At 39.5% G+C, this 16,499-nt stretch overlaps 1 protein-coding gene across 2 annotated transcripts in view; it reads left to right on the forward strand.

The window, feature by feature from the left end:
- POLR3E (RNA polymerase III subunit E) overlaps positions 1-16,499 on the forward strand; it is a 205,228-nt gene that overhangs the window by 37,881 nt on the left and 150,848 nt on the right. Inside the window, exons 2-8 of one of the 2 annotated variants that reach the window (XM_069210304.1) lie at positions 925-1,007; positions 1,743-1,793; positions 2,821-2,997; positions 7,548-7,663; positions 12,898-12,980; positions 14,077-14,184; positions 15,981-16,030. In XM_069210304.1, coding sequence (XP_069066405.1) covers positions 7,560-7,663; positions 12,898-12,980; positions 14,077-14,184; positions 15,981-16,030 — 345 coding nt within the window. In that variant the 5' untranslated portion in view covers positions 925-1,007; positions 1,743-1,793; positions 2,821-2,997; positions 7,548-7,559. The remainder of the gene's footprint in view (positions 1-924; positions 1,008-1,742; positions 1,794-2,820; positions 2,998-7,547; positions 7,664-12,897; positions 12,981-14,076; positions 14,185-15,980; positions 16,031-16,499) is intronic. The other variant, XM_069210303.1, reaches the window with a different exon arrangement.

Here is a 16,499-nt window from a genome sequence, read left to right on the forward strand (position 1 = left end):
AAGTTATTAAGGGGCAGAAATTCTATTTCCCATGAAGGGAGGTGTCAACCATATCTATAGAGGTATGACTATGCCTTGTCTGTCTCTCTAGCTATCAGCCTCTCTGCTAGGTAGTTCTAGTTAGATCTGCTTTTCAATAAATAGAGCTGTTTTTGGTTTGCTAATCACTTTGGCCTCGTTTGACGAATCTTCACTATATATATTGTGTATGAGGATGCAGGGGCACATGGCTTCTCCCTCCACAAGCCATCAGAGGCCCTGAGGAGCCCACACCGTGGCTCACATTTTTTCAAACTGAGGAGGGGCGCGACTCCTGTCACATATCAATTAATGGCCCAGGAACCCCAACCTCCGAGACATTGGAGATTGGGTCTCCAGGCCAGGCCCTGTGGCCAAACCCCCTCCCCCACCGCTGTGCACGACTGAAGGCCCTGCGCAGTGCGAGGTTGGCTGCCTTTAAGGGGGAAGGCCACAGTGCCTGATGTCATTTGAGATGCCACACTTGATGTCATAAATGATGTTATAGAACTTGTGATGAGTGATGTAATATGTGAGGTCATAAGCAGGGCTTGGCGGGGGTGCAAGTTATAGTTGGCTCTGCTAACGGTGACTGGTGAATTTCTGTGTTTTTTGTTTTTTTTTAGTTCAAAGTGTTAATATCACTGAAATATTCCTCTAACTATAATGCTACTTTAACCTTTTGGTTCAGTGAATTTTTAAGGTTTTCTTTCTTTTTTTTTATCATACCTAAATATGTCTCTCTAACCTTTTCTGTTTCTTTTAGTGTGTGTGTGTGTGTGTGTGTATATATATATATATATATATATATATATATATATATATATATATGTTGCCTAGTGTAATAATCGATAACAGCTTCACAGTGGAACGCTAAAATAAATCCTCTTCTTTGTTGTATTTTAGAGTTCTGAAGGAACCCTGTGTAGTTACGTTTCCTACTAAAGCATAGCATGGCCGAGGAGGAGGATGACCCAATTATACAGGAAGTAAGAGCATAAACTTTGTGACGTGCTACCTCCGTGTTTAAACCGTGCACTTTTCTAACTTCCAGCCTCCTCTCACACTTTGGTCCTATTGTTCTTGCCCTTTCCCTCTGAAGGACACCATATAGTCTTAATTAACAAAGTCACCCTTGCCCGTGGCTCTTTACTGTCAGGTCACGTGGTAGTTAGTGCACCCATTTCAAGTGTCCAGTATTTGATTCTAGCTTTACTGATTGATTTACAGTCCTTCAGTATCAGTCTTAGAGTAGACCTCAACTGCTGTATATTAACAGTACTATTTAATGATTAACCTTTTAATTGATTGCATACGCATGGGCATTTGACTGGGGGTAGCTCTTGTATATGGTACAAATATTTACACACCAATTTTATGTCAATTAAACCTTGATTCTTCAGTAATCTAAGTGAAGAAGTTACGTTGTTGGATAGGGGCGCTGCCATGCTTCTAAATTGTATGCAAGAATACACTTTAATCCTGTGTGTTTCAAAATAAGAGAACTCAAAGTCGCAGACACATCTGAAATTAGGATGAAAAAGGGATCCTAGGCAGGATGTCTCTTGTTTTTGACATTTATCCCATTACTACACATGCTACCGTGCTAGGCTGCTTCTCTGCTCTTTCATGGGTGTGCGTGGGAGTAGAAAATATGGCTTACTCTTAAAATGGTTTGTTTCTTACTTTAATTCAGGGGATTGATACATTTGCCTTTCTTCTAGGTTGATGTATATCTGGCCAAAAGCTTGTCGGAGAAGCTTTTCCTTTTTCAGGTGAGTGCTAAAGTTCTGTCTTTTTAAAAGACCCCCTAAGATGGTAGCTACTGCTTGAATAGAAGAACCAACGTCCTAAAAATGTTGGTGTTTTTTTTAAATAGTGGATAAAATCACAATTTGCCTCAATTGCTCTTTTGTTTCAAATAGAAAACGTTGTTTCACTAAACCTCAGTGACAAATTATACATTTGTTGCTCAGTTAACATATTTTGCTGTATTTTGTTGCATTGGAGCACAAATCCGAAGCAGTGGGCTCAAACATAATGCAGCCATGAATTCACAAGCAACCATATAAAAGGGGTGGGCTGCAAACCAACTTTCTTAGGTGTAAGCAACCTCCTCAGCCCCTAATAAGACGGGGTAGCTTTGGTCAACATCAGTTACCAGATCTTGTTGGGAAGCTGCGAGAACCTGTTTTCAACAGAAGCAGCCAAATCCCAGTCCTCTGTTGTCCAGTGGTAGCGAGAACAGTTTCAAGGAATACAGAAATGGGGAATACGTTAAGGAGTGGCCACATGAGGTAGTGCATCTGAAAGAGACTTTACCAAGAGAACCGTGAGACCAAGCATTTCCTGCACTTTCTACTACTCCGTAGTCTATTTCTCAGGAGAGTTTCGCTGTCTGCAAACAATCTGGTACACGGTAAACTCTCTGCATACAGTAAAGACTGTTTACAGTACACACTTGTCCACTCATATCAACTTCATTTCTTAATGTAGTTTCGGTGACTGTCGCAATATGCTGACTACTTGTATCTGTACAAATCACCATAGTTGGTTGCACACATTAAGCACAGAAGGAGGAGAGAGCTTAGAGGGCACTTATGAATGCGACAAATGAACGCTATGGTTCATCATTGAATACATTATGTCAGTACGGAATTACGCTTGTTTTTATCATGGCATATGTGTCTACTTTATCCAAGGCCAATATATTAGCATGTTTTTTAATCACTCTAATGTAAAAAGTGTTTATGCCCAATGTTTCTGTTACATATTAATGTGAGGTTTAATTTTGTCTTCTAGTATCCCATTCGACCCGCAGCCATGACGTATAACGACATGACTCATTTATCAGCAAAGATAAAACCAAAGCAGCAAAAGGTTGGATCAGTATTTTATTCCTGTGTGAAGCACATCATCTAGAAAAAATGCAATTTATTTAGTATTTGGAAATTAATTGAAAAATACTAAACTTATCCAGTGAGTGTGTACTCTTTTCTTATACTGAACCTATTAACTGTTGAAATGGCACTTCATTGGCTGGTGGCGTGGAAATAATTTAAATGAAATATTAATTCCGATGTTTAACATTCACAAATCCAGGAATATAATGTTCTCCATTTTTCACTCTTGCTTGAAATGCAAGTCCCTTTTGGCCTGTATTAATGTCTCGATGTAAAGGCTGCCAGACTCTTTTAAAAAATTTTTTTTTTACACATTTGAATTTATTGGTTGAACTTATGCGATCCTTTGGCTTGTATATAGCAGTTTTGTTTACCTAAATGAATTGGACCCTTCAGAGATGACGACTAATCCCCTCTCCACCTCCTCTAGTTATCCTATCGAGCACCCTAGACCAGTGGTTCCCAACCTGTGGTCCGCGAAGCCTCCTCAGGGGGTCCGCGACTGCTTAGAAAATTAAATAATATTAACAGATTAGGTCCCCAGCTTTCAGTAATGACTGAGTAGGGGGTCCCTTGATTCCATTAATGATTCAGTGTGGGTCCCCGGGTTCCAGTAATGATAAAGTGGGGGGGGGGGGTCCATTGAAGTCAAAAGGTTGGGAACCACTGCCCTAGACAACTGCCAAAAACAACTTCCACGTGCACAGACATAGATCTCCTCATCATAAGTAGCCATTATAAGCAGCCTTGCTGAATGTAGCCTAGTTGTCTGTATGTTTTTGTACCTTAACGGTTTGCCAACTGTGTGATCTCTCCCTCTGCACTGTGCCTGTCAGTCCTCATTTTTTCACTTCCACCTTAGCAGCATGAAACCTTTAATACATCCAGGAGAACCACACTGTCCGAGTGAAAGTCTGGAACCATGGTGTGGACTTTCTGTCTCTCTTGGCATCCAGAGTGCACTGACACAGACCACTCCGGCCTTGCTCGCCTACAGTTTAATTATTTACTCACACCTCAACTTGTCTGAAGCACACTATTGGAAATCGGTGCCCTTGCAACTCTCCATGGTGCTAAATAGTTTCTCTTTATTTGCTCTGAGGAATGCTACACTTCAATGCATCTCATTATCTAGGCGAAGGACTTGATCTTATTTTCTGATACTATCTAAAACAGTGGTTCCCAACCTCTGGTCCGGGGACCCCTGGGGGTCCGCAAAGCCTCAGCAGGGGGTCCATGACTTCTTAGAAAATTAAATAATATTAACAGATTAAATCCCCAGCTTTCAGTAATGACTCAGTGGGGGGTCCCTGGATTTGAATTATGATTCCGTGGGGGTCCCCGGGTTTGAGTAATGATAAAGTGGGGGTCCACAGAAGCCAAAAGGTTGGGAACCACTGATCTAAAACTTCTGGAATGTGACAAACATTTTAGGGATGCTAACTTTAGTCCTTGCTTTCCTTTCTTTCTTTATATGCCTTGACCCCAGGTGAAATCACTGGATTTCTCCCCTCTCGCCCCCCCCCCTTTTTCTCCTGACTGCTCCGGATCTGAAAAATACATTTGAGAAAGGGACATTCCGTCATATGTTTGGATATGACTCGTGGCTGGGCATGTTGAGAAATTGTATGTGACAGAGGTTGCTAGCTACATCGCGGGTTGAGGAGGCATTCCAACACCTTTCTTTGTGCTAATTCCAGGTTCATCTCGGGATCTGTACTATTTGTGAGGGTTGTCAATCCATCTCTCCAGTGGGCACCCAGTGTATCTTGTGCCATGGTGTTTTATTGCACTGCCACACTACCATGTTGGTTCTCTTTCACCATCTTACACTGCTCCACTCTTGCCCTCTTTTTGTTTTGGAAAAGTGGCACAGGTCTTTTGGAGCAGCCACACCAGCCCCCGGTTAGAGGCCTGTATGTCCGCCTAGAGACCATCCTGCACACAACCTTGGATACTCCTTCGTATATATAGACCTGATGTAGAGACTGGGGTAAATTCAAAGGTCCATCACGGTAATTAGTCTGAAAAGTCAAGGTCTCAGATTACTCTTTCTTGTCCATGAAACAAGATCCCATTTGAAAATTCCCTAACCTCCACATCCTGGAAAGTAGAGTCCCATCCAGATACCAAATGGATATGGTATTTATTACTGTTCTGCGATTAAATTCTGGTTGCAAAACAGTAATTCCTAACCACCATTTTAACACTGGTGGTAACTCATTCGCAAATGGAAAGAGGTAGATTTTTTTTTTTGTCATTTATTTGTTTAAGAGCATGACCACTCTTATAAAAAGAAACTTAAATGTTTCATTTTTCTTTTTAAACGCATCCTATTTTCCTTTTAAGGATAATGACCTGCATTAAAAAATGTTTTATTTAAACGCAATCAGAGACATGGCTGTCTGCTGACCCAAACAGGTCACCATCCTTGTGATGGCAGGGAATCCTAGGGGGCGCAAATTGCGACCAACTTCATTAATATGCATTAGGTAGGCCTGTCTGCGACCCATTAGGAATTGCTAGTGAAACTCAGAAGAGTTTTCTACATTAGGAATATCGATTTCCACAGGAAATCACTATTCCTTTTTGTCGTACATCTGGCCTATAGTGTTCTATTGAAACAATGTGCACTTGATTACAGTCTACATGAAAGAAGGTTAATTCATAGGGCATTGCCTAGCTATAATCTCACCTTTACAAGTTCTTACTTTAGGTACTTGAACCTCCTTTTGTTTCATTGGCAACTGCAGATGGCCAGACTGGTAACTTCACAGAGCCAGTAAAGGGTGCGTTACTAACCACTGTGAAAGCAGTAGCTCCCAGGTCACAGAGAAAATACAGAGCAGCATCCTGTGCCCTTCCAGCATGTGTTGCACAGACATCCTGTGCTTGATGTGGTTGTTGCTTCTGTGGCCAAACCCCATTAAACGACACAGCAATTAAATGAGAGCAAACACATTGATAGACGAGAAATTAAGTGGTCTACCTCATTGCCTCATGATTTGTGGTAGAGCGCATCTGGTGAGGTAGGACAGTGGGGTGTACTGCAAGTTGTCACATTCTAGGTACTTTTCTCCAAGGACGGGCATCCATGGGCTATGGGCTTTAGCTCTTACGCAGGAAACATTGTCACAAACCATTATTAAAAAATAGAAATGGGTTTTGCATACAGACTTTCCACCAAGGTGTGGCTTTCCTCTTCTCTTTTTTCTTTTTTTTGTTTTTTTTACTGCCCGAGTCCTATTTGGTGGGATCCTAGCAAGCTGCAGTTTTTTTCCTTCTCGGTCTGCTGCTGATCTCTTGTTTACCTGGGGTGTGGTGAAGACATGGAAGATACTGGGACTGAATTGGGTGCAGTGAGCTTGGGCCTTCTCTTGCCGATTTCCTTTTGCTGTTCTAGACACCTCTTCTGTGTTAATCATGGATCATTTGCCTTTGAAGCATGCAATCTTAAATATTTTGCTTTTCTGTCATTTATGACCTTTTAAAATCTTCATAGGGTGGATGCCTGCATTATTTGAATTGGTACCTTGAAGCACGGTATGTGTGAGGACATTGCAGATTCCTCTAAACGATTGACAAAGTCCCAAGTGTTTTAAAATGAACCCATCCTACCCAACACTCCACTCCACGCAGTAAGGCTTTTTGGAAACTATATGCAAATGGGGACAATTCTCAAACCCATTGCATTTGATGTCATTCATCGTATGTCTCAACTATTTGATTACTGTTTCATCTCAAAAGTGGCAATTTGTTTTTATCTGCATCAGTGTGATTAAAGGTGAGACATCCCAAGATAATGGTATTTGATCATAGTCACCAGTCCCATTGTGCATTATTTCTTTTTTTTAAGTGATAGAACCTTTTCAGCATTCAAATGAAGTTCTAGCCACATCACGGTGTACCTTAGGAAAACCTACTGTTTCCCAATATTACAAAAGGCAATGGAAATGCTTAAGTTAGTGCTATTATACCTGTGATACTTGCTATTCTGTGCAAAGTGGCAGGTTTTATAGTGATTTTGTGATACAAAAGAATGAGTTGTTTACTAGCATCAATGTCTAATGTATTCATTCTTGACTATGTAGTGGTGTGCTTTGGACAAAATTGATGGATCTGAACTGGTAGCTGAACGAGACTATTTAAAAATAGAGTTAAAAGTTAAATCGAGAAGGACGCTCAGGTCCTTTTTAAAGTCAGAATGCTTAGTGTTCTAACTTCTCATCTTTAGACCTCAGTAGGTTGCTTTTTAAATAATAGTCTATATTAAGATCAAACCAATACAGAGCAGGCGCTTGCAAAACTTGCCTCTCAAAATAAAAACTAGTCTGGTAATTCAGTGTCCTAAGTAAATTATTTATTACTAATCTTATTTTATACTTTGATATGTGTAATTTGTGAAAGATACTCATCTTCCGTCCAGCTTAGTTGGAAAATTTGAGTACTGTAAGCAAGGGTGTAAAAACTGAATGTAAAGCAGTTTTTGAAAATTTGTTTGTGCATACCAGTCCATTATTTAATATTTAGTGACCAGATTGGGGTGTTATTTGTCAACTGTTTATTGTAAATAGATAAGTGTGGAGTTGTTTAAGGTTACTTTTAAAAAATATTTATGAATTTCAGGTTGAACTGGAAATGGCTATTGATACAGTAAGCCCCAATTATTGTCGCAGCAAAGGTGAACAAATTGCCCTCAACGTAGATGGCACCAGTATTGATGAATCCAACACTTATTCAACGTAAGTTTTATGCTTACTCCTTGCTATGTCCTCTGTAAATATTCAGTTACTTGGCATGGGACATGACTAAGGGTCTGGGACTAAAGTGCATACACCTGCATTGTAATGTATTCCATAGGCGAGGGCAATGTGGTTCATCTCTCTCAAAAAACAAGAAAAGCATTTGCTATCTCATCTGCTGACAATTGCCTGGTTTACATTTCTGTCCATTGTTTTTCTCCCATAATGATATAGAGACTAGCGATGCGCAAATCACCCTTGCTTGTGCTCCAGTAGGAACAGTGGGTCTGGAAGTGCCAGGAGAGGTTTCCTCCAAACAAGAGCACAATCAGCCCTAGACCTGTTTTGTCCTATTTAGGCCTCATAAGTGAGGAACAGTGAATATGAGACCCCTGTCTCGCACTGAGGAATACCCAAAGGTGATGGAAGAAGGCTTGCAAAGGCTTCTCCCAACGACAGTAGCTTAGGCCACGTTACAGTCTATCAATTTTCAACCACTTTGCCACTTCAGTGACCAGCACACCTATACATGTAAACACAACACAGACTAAAAATGTGGATTCTGTATGAGATCACTACTTGGGTGACATACTTCTGAAGCTTTTTCCGTTTACCCTGTAGAGCAGATAACCCTTAAAATACCAGTGATGGTTAATAGAGCTTCTGGACAATACTGGACTGATTTGGTGGTTAATAACAGTTTTTCTTTGTGTTCCATGTGAATTTATTTATAGCAGGGTTATAGAACAATAAATATGCCCGTGATAAGTATGCCGATAAAACGTGGTCCATAGCTGAAAGCAATGAATCTCTTTATTTTAGTAGTAGATGCAGAATAGGGGATGGAAGATATTACCACTTCACTTCTGCACTAGCTATCTGTGTGTGTAATTGAGCTGTTAAGCTCTGTGTTCAGTGTACAGCACTTTAAATATGCTTGTGTACTTTGCATTAAAGTTTAAATGTCTGCAAACCACAATGCTATAAGGGTGGATGAGTTGATTTGGATGTGCAAAGATGATAAACATCAGTGGCGAGAGCAACATGCGTATGAAATATATATTGAAGTATGCAAAATCGCAATGGATGGAATGCTTGAAAATAATTTCAGCCATTTGTAATTACTCGAAAGATTTATAGCACTAGATTACCTTTTTTAAGAGAAAGGGGCATTTGAGTGACTGGGTCGTAGCCAGTGGAAGAAGGGTTGATGTTTGTGTTTAATCTTTATTTCTGTTTCCTGTGAAACTGTTAATTGAAGACAGAACTTTTTAAAACACCAGTGCAGAGGTTAATCATGAACAATTTATAGAGCAGAGTTTTCAAGAGGATAGCCACAAATATGGTTTCTGAGGCCAGAGATGACCGGCTACAGCAGAGGCTGACACTTTTAACTAAAGACACCATTTCCTAAGAGGATGTAGCAGAGAAAGATGTGAAGTTTAATTTACAGATCGAAATGGCTGGGTGAGGTGGTGGGCGATGAGAGGCAAGTGCTACAGGAGATGTGGAACTTCTTAGGGTGCTTAGAATGGTTGAGCCATTAGAAATATATAGTGAATGTGTTAGCCAAAAGATTGCTCAGTAAGTGAGACAATAGCTGCTGATTTCTGTGTTCAGTGAACATATTACAGTTTCTAATCCTTGCAGGCCATCCCTCCCTTTCATCCTTCTGAGATTTCCACACTGGACCAAACCTGCTCCATTTCATTTGTCGTTAAGAGTCGCCCTGTTTCAGTATTTTCCAAGTTCCTAATCTCTTTGAAATGTGGTTCATTTAGTCTTCATATTACCTTTGCAACAGTACTTCCTGTTATATTCTTGGACCTCTAGGGATTGATGCGTTTTGGAATTCCAAGATAACTTTAGTAGAACGATCAACCAAAATGGCCAATGTCCATGTTGGTTTGGCTAGATAAAGGTAGTACTTGTGGGATGAAAGGGGCAGTGATATGGACCTTTGTCCCATTCCTGTGGATAGAACCCTTTGACGTTTTACTAAGGTAGAATATTGTAGACCAGCGATGTTAGAAATGTGAGTGTAAATACATACTTATTATCCTTATTTTTTTCTCAATCAGAGAATGTGAGACAATGAATACTACCTCTTAAATTGGTGGGTGAAACATTAACCTCTGCAATATCCCCACGTCTACGATGAGCTGTAGTTGCAACTGCAGAACTTTTATTAGGCTCAAATATTTTAATAGATTAATGCGTCTTTTACTGGCCACTGAAAGTAGTGATGGGACAAGTCTGTAGAAATGTGTGGCATAGCACCTTAATTCGTACTTGGGCAGTCGTCGCTTTTATATGCCACAGTTACTACCCATGCTGTACTATTCATATGCTGTAAAGTCTTGAGTGGGCTAATCTCACATCCTTGGGTAAAGACTGTTGCTTGAGTAGAAGTGTTTCGATAGTAACATATTTCCAACTGAAATCTAATCTGTCTGGAGCAAATCCACTTCTGGCAGCTGTCCTGTTTCACTTCCTAACCCCAGCAAGACACGATCCAAGGCAGGTTCCAGCGTGTACATGATCTGTCCAACCACAGTAAAATTTGACTTTCGTTTGGTATAGTAAATGAATGTGTAAGATGCATTAGTTCAGTGGTTCCCAAACTTTTGACTTCTGTGGACCCCCTCTTTGTCATTACTGGAACCTGGGGTCCCCCACTAAATCATTATTAGAATTTGGGGACCCCCACTGAGTTACTACTGGAAGCCATGGGCCCAGGCCTAAACATTGTTGGTTTCAACCACAAATCAATACGTAAAAAAAAAAACCCCAGAAACAAGCATTCCATCAAACACCTACACAAATGATAACACATTTTTTAAATTTGCAAGCAAATCAAATTTGAACACCATAAAAATGTTAAATCCTAACAGGAAGGTAGGAGCTTTTCTAAATTCAAAGCCACACATTGTCCATACTACGTTCTGATGCACCCGCACTGCTACCACGAATCAATCTGAGGTTACTAGTTTAATTTTTAGCCTTCAAATTCGAATTCCTTGACTTGTACAGTACGTTTTCAAATGTTCAGTTGTACATTTAGCCACCTTACGTATATACACTTTATTAATGTGTTAATATTAGTTAATTTTCTAAGCAGTCATGGACCCTCTTAGGAGGCTTTGCAGTCGCCCATGTGTCCATAAACCACAGGTTGGGAACCACTGCCCTAGTTCATTAGCGAGTGCCAAAGTAGAGATTGACAACAACGTTTGTGAGCCAGAAGCCCTGGGATTCTGTATGTAAGGATGTGTGTCTGGGACTGAAATTAAGGATGTGAAACTGATGGGAGTTTGGTCAAAAAGCCAAGGTGTGTTTCACCTGTCCTTTGAAATCCGACTCTTTCAAAGCATTCGATCAAGATGCCATGATTCACAATGTGAAAAACTGACAGTAAAAAAAAAAAATCAGTGTCTCAACTCTGTCGCACATCACATTCCCTCGAGTACCTTTCGTACCAGAAACCTACCTATAGAATGTCAGACTGAAATCTGACAAAAAAAGCTTGTGCCTGTAATAAATATGCCAAGTGAATTAAATATCCGCACGATCTAATTGGTGCAGAGTTTCTTCAAGAGAGGAACATGTAGGTTTGTTTAAGCTGAGGGTTTTTTCTTCTTTGAAAAGCATAGCAACTAATTTATTATAGTTAAGGACAAAGTGGTAGCATTTATTATTATTTTTTTTAAGTAACTTTCTGAAGAAGAACCCGTAGAACAGCCCTTTGAAAAGGCAGAGGAGTGTGTGCAAAGAAATTAGTAAACATGATTTAAATGGCTTTGCGTAAGTCTTAACTGATAACTTCTGGTTAAAAACAGGGCCATTTGGCATTGCTTCTGCCTCCTCCTGCTGAAGTGACTGCGTATACTTGTATAGTTCTACATGAGCTACCAGTATTTTAGTGCAAGAGATCTATTTGCCCTTTCGAGCCTCTGTCAAAAAAAGCAGTCAGAGAATGATGGCAGTGTCGAGAAAAGTCAAATTTCATCCTTTACACAGTACCATGTACAAATCCATGTGTGCCTTCGGACTGAAAGACCATCGGGAATACCCTCAAGAAACAGTATTGTGGAAAATAGTTGTTTTCTAAATGCTGTCAGAAATTGGAATGCTCATTGTTACAGCTCATCGCTTCTCAGACATGTGAGATCTAGTTTGCCCTGAAAATGGCTAGTGGTCCAGCTACATTAGTGCTTACCTCACTACTTTATAAAGAAAGTTAGCTGCAACGCACCAGGCAAGCAAATGTACTAGAAGTCATGCCAGTGTACGCAGCCAAAATATTCTCTTGTTCTGTCAGACTTAAACCAATATATGTTGAAATAACGTTGTATTTTTAGCACAGTGTCCTTCTTGGGAAAACAATGGACTGTATTGTTGGACAGTTAGTCCTGCTTGTGCCCTGTGAGCTGATTCACAAGGCATTTGATTTGGAGGATGCAATTCCAGGAGGCACGTTCTGGGAACAGTAAAGAGTCTATCAAGGCTCAAGACATCTATTCCTACCAAGGAAGCTGAGGTTAGATTATCAAAATCTGCGCAAAGTTCGCTCTTCGTGAGAGGCCAGTATTGTTTTTGCAAAGATTCTTCTGACCAAGAGAAGAAGAATTTCTCTCTTGTTCTATCACATCATGTTTTTTTCCCAATAACCAGAACTTTAAAACCTTCAGGGAGTTCTAGCAACATTATTCAAAGAGTGCAGTGTCTTGAGGTACTGTCAAGGGATGAGTAACACCAAGGAAGCCGATGTTTACTAAACCAGGACTGAGTGTCCTGCAAATAGCATTGGCCTCATGGCATGTTTCTGTGTCATTTTTCTAGAAACATGGACTCATTTGCTGGCCCTTCCAGGATCTAGAGTGTTTATTGTAGGTGAATTGTTCTTTTGTTATATGTTTACTTTGTTTACTATGTTTACCAAATGGCAGCATTGTTCCCTCTGTTTTTTCTCCTTCTTTTCTGCTAATACTCAACAATATTGTCAAAAAGCATTTTTTTCAATGTTGCTCATCATTGCTAAAAAGAATTTGAAAAACCGATCTGTTCAAAGAGCGAAACTTTATGGGGTTAGCAGTGATTTCTGGCATTATTCCTTTATTGGAATCAAGTTCCTCTGCAGTTTAAAGCTCCAAATTGTTTAGATTTTTGCATGCTCTTTAATTCATTTTATTACTTGTATTATAAAAAAAAAAAATATTGTTCTTTATTTGCAGGAAGCTTATGGACAAACAGGTTTTTTCTTCCATACAGGCTGCAAGCAACACTTCCCGTTACGCTGCAGCTATCTATAGAAAAGGTTAATTTGCATTTTATTTTAAAGTTCACATTATTTGCAGTCTTATTATAACTGTGCCTGTTTACTGATGATTTTTGAGGGCATACATTCATGAATAAAACGGCTATGTGATTTTTAGATTACGTTTGAATGTGCATGCCAAATATACGTTTGTTTAAGTGTTTTGGTTTCCCCCTTTTATCAGAATAATTGAAAAGTACTTATTTGTTTTGGTACATCAACCTTCTTATTGAAATCTTACAGCCTCCTGAACAGTGCCTTACCAGATTTTTTATATTGCTGCACTAGTCTGCATAAAATTTGATCACTGTATGGCGACAAATAGCATGATCGTTGTTCGAATATTGCATTTGTTTACATGGAGCCTACTTCTTGGCTGGTGCAAAACTATTCTAAGAAGTTAGTACTCGTTATTTAAAAAAAAAAAAAAATATCTTTTTGTGAACTGTGTGCTACTTTCAAGACTCTATCTTGGCTGCCCATTATTTGTGGGTGATTTTCTTTTGATTTCCAACCGAAGTTGATTTTTTCCTAACCTACATTATTTTTTAAATCACATCCATTAACAATACAATTGAAGTAAGGTTATGATTAAAATGAAAAACAAAAAATGTATGTTGCAAAACAGCATAAACTAAGTGTGTGACCACATACCCTCAAATAGACATGCTGGATTCTTAAGCGTGCAAGGCTCTGCAATGTTTAAACGTTATTATTGCTGTTTCTTGGGCATTTTTTTTCTTGTCCATACTGTGGGACAGAAGTGTTTTTTCATGTTGCTGTAGAGCTGCATCTATCTGGCAGAATGAGGTGAAGGAGGCAGTTGAGTTATCCACAGAATGGGATATCACGGGAAAACAAGAATTGGTTGTGTGACCAAAGCAAAAATGTAAAAGTAGACACTGGGTATTAACGCTGTCTGCTGTACATATTTTTAGGCCTAATCTAGACAATTATAATGTCACTACTTTTCATACCTTTTTCATATGTGGACTGTTCTGGTAAAAAAAATAAAAAAAATTGTTGTGATTTTGACTGGGGTGATGGCTTATTTGGACTTATGCCAAATTAAAATGTCTTTTTCGATGCGATGCAGGTGAGCTTCATGTAACCCCTCTCCGTGGGATTTTACAGCTCAGGCCAAGCTTCACCTACCTGGACAAAGCTGATGCCAAGCATCGGGAACGTGAAGCGGCTAATGAAGGTAAAACGTGTATTTACTTTTGTTTGCTAAGCCTTAGACCCATTTGTGGACCCATCTACAACATGTACGAAGTTTACAAATTGAGAGGAGGAAGAGTGAAGGAAAATACATATCATACAATATGAATATAACAGTCTTATCTGTCTTCAGCATGTAGTCAGGTAGTCTTTGGAGCAACAAATCCATAAAGAGCGATACAGGATCAGTGGCAACATGTTCGATGAGCCCAAGGAACAGGAGTATCTAATTGAAGTAGAAAAACTGTTTAGGAAGTCAGGAGCGTTCGTAAGGAAAAGTGAGTTGTTCTCACTTCTTACATAAGTTTTCATTTAATACATTGCACATTCTAAAGTCACCATTTACATATGCATAGCGCACGCCAAGCCAAAATGCAAGAAATTGCTGTATAGGAACAAAATTATCTTATTTTGGTACTCAGTAGGTGAATGGGAGGCCATGTGAATAAACTGGCGTCAGTTTGCCAGGTAGGAGGAGAACCGGTGGTAAATGTTGCCAATGAAACCTTTCTTGAGATTTCAGGTCCAGTAGTGTGGCCTCCAGGATGTGTAAAGTAATTTGATACTGTAGCATTATCTGAAGCTGGATTGATAGTTGGGTAGAAAATGGTTGGTCTTGATATGATCTTGGTATGATAAGCGATTGGCTGATTATCAGTGAGGTCACCTGGTTTTAATGTGTTTTTCTTCAGTAGAGCGAAGATCTGGCCTGTTATAAGAGCTTTTGGAATGATGACTCCAGTGAGGGAGGTGTTGACTAGTTACTCAAAGAGCTTTGACAAATGAAAGTCCATCATCATGTACATCTGTGGTGGCTTTGAGGGTGGTAACGGAATTAGCTAGCTCTGCGAGAGGAATTAGTTTGAAGGATAACTGTTTTGGAATGCAGCTAGGCGATTGAAGAAGGCTTGGTGATATACTGAAGGCAGATTACACAGAGTCCAAATTATGTCAGTCAAAATCATGCAGACCTTCCATATGACTGTAAGAACAGTAAAAGAGAACAGTTTTGTAGTTATGGAACAATCATGGGAAAGACTTTTCTTCTGCTGTTCAGGCTTAGGCATACCACAAGGATGGTCTTTGTGCTGAGCTTAGTTAATGCATCAAACTGCTTTCTAGTCTTGGTTATCTTCTGAAACAGTGTTCAAAAGTACTTAGGACATATACAGTAGGACAATTTGAATAAAAACAAAGATAAACCTGAAGCAGTATACATAGTCTGCCGTTTTGGAGGATTACGATAAGATGGGCTTGTCAATCTGGTGTTGGTTCCTTCACCTATATCTGCACTTACTTTATCAGAACTGCTCAATATATGTGATTGGTTTAAGTACTGCTTTGGATATCTTATGCTAGACTTCGTGGAGGATTGATAACATATGAAGGTAAATGATGTGTGCAGTACAGAAGGTAAAGTATTTCTAGTTTGTTGAGTTTTAAATACTGCTGTGGTTACTTGAGCAAAACCCATTACTAAAGACTGCTTTGGAGAACAGAATTTTCATAGCAGCAGCAGTGATTTTAATAGTAGAGTGCCATAGGTGGCACAAAGTAGAATCTGAACTTGAGGGACTAGGGCTTAATTCTTAGAGGCTAGTGGATAATTGCCGAAACCAATGGCTGGGCAAAGTTTACTGAACAGTTTAAGAACACTTGTCCACAGTCATAACAGTAAAATGTTTGTACACTACGAGGATAATATATGCTAACCTGTATTTCCCTCCTGCCAATATTTTTGTAGCAATGTTCATCATGATTTCTTTGTCCATTTTGTAGCTGGCGATTCTTCTCAGGATGAGGCAGAGGAAGATGTCAAGCAAGTAACTGTAAGTTTAGTATAAAGGCATTGACATTTACAATTTGCAGTGGTTGTTTAGCATGACTGTAAATTCTTCAAGACAAAACTAAGAGTGATACTTGTGCGGAGTTGCTAACACTGGGGCAGTTGCCATTTTGTAACTCAGTCTACCAATAAAATAGTTTAAAACTGGGATTTGTGAATCCTTGAGAGTAGTTAAAAATGGATGTCCACAGAGTGACTTACTACTTTAACTCTATGCAATAACTTCATTCTGTACATCATGTGGCATCATTAATGGAATAAGGAAGGCACGATGAATGAGAAGCAGAGACGTAGACTCCTGTCAGCATTATGACTTTAGGTTGGAATGTCTCTATTTAATCTAATTGTGTTATCCTGGACAAATCTTCCTGTGTTTCAGATGCCTCGTCTTATTGGTAGTACCTACTGTTTGCTGCATGTTCAAATCAAGAACAGTAGTTTAGGCACACAGC

Source organism: Pleurodeles waltl, chromosome 10 (assembly GCF_031143425.1).
Source record: "Pleurodeles waltl isolate 20211129_DDA chromosome 10, aPleWal1.hap1.20221129, whole genome shotgun sequence".
Taxonomy (NCBI): domain Eukaryota; kingdom Metazoa; phylum Chordata; class Amphibia; order Caudata; family Salamandridae; genus Pleurodeles; species Pleurodeles waltl.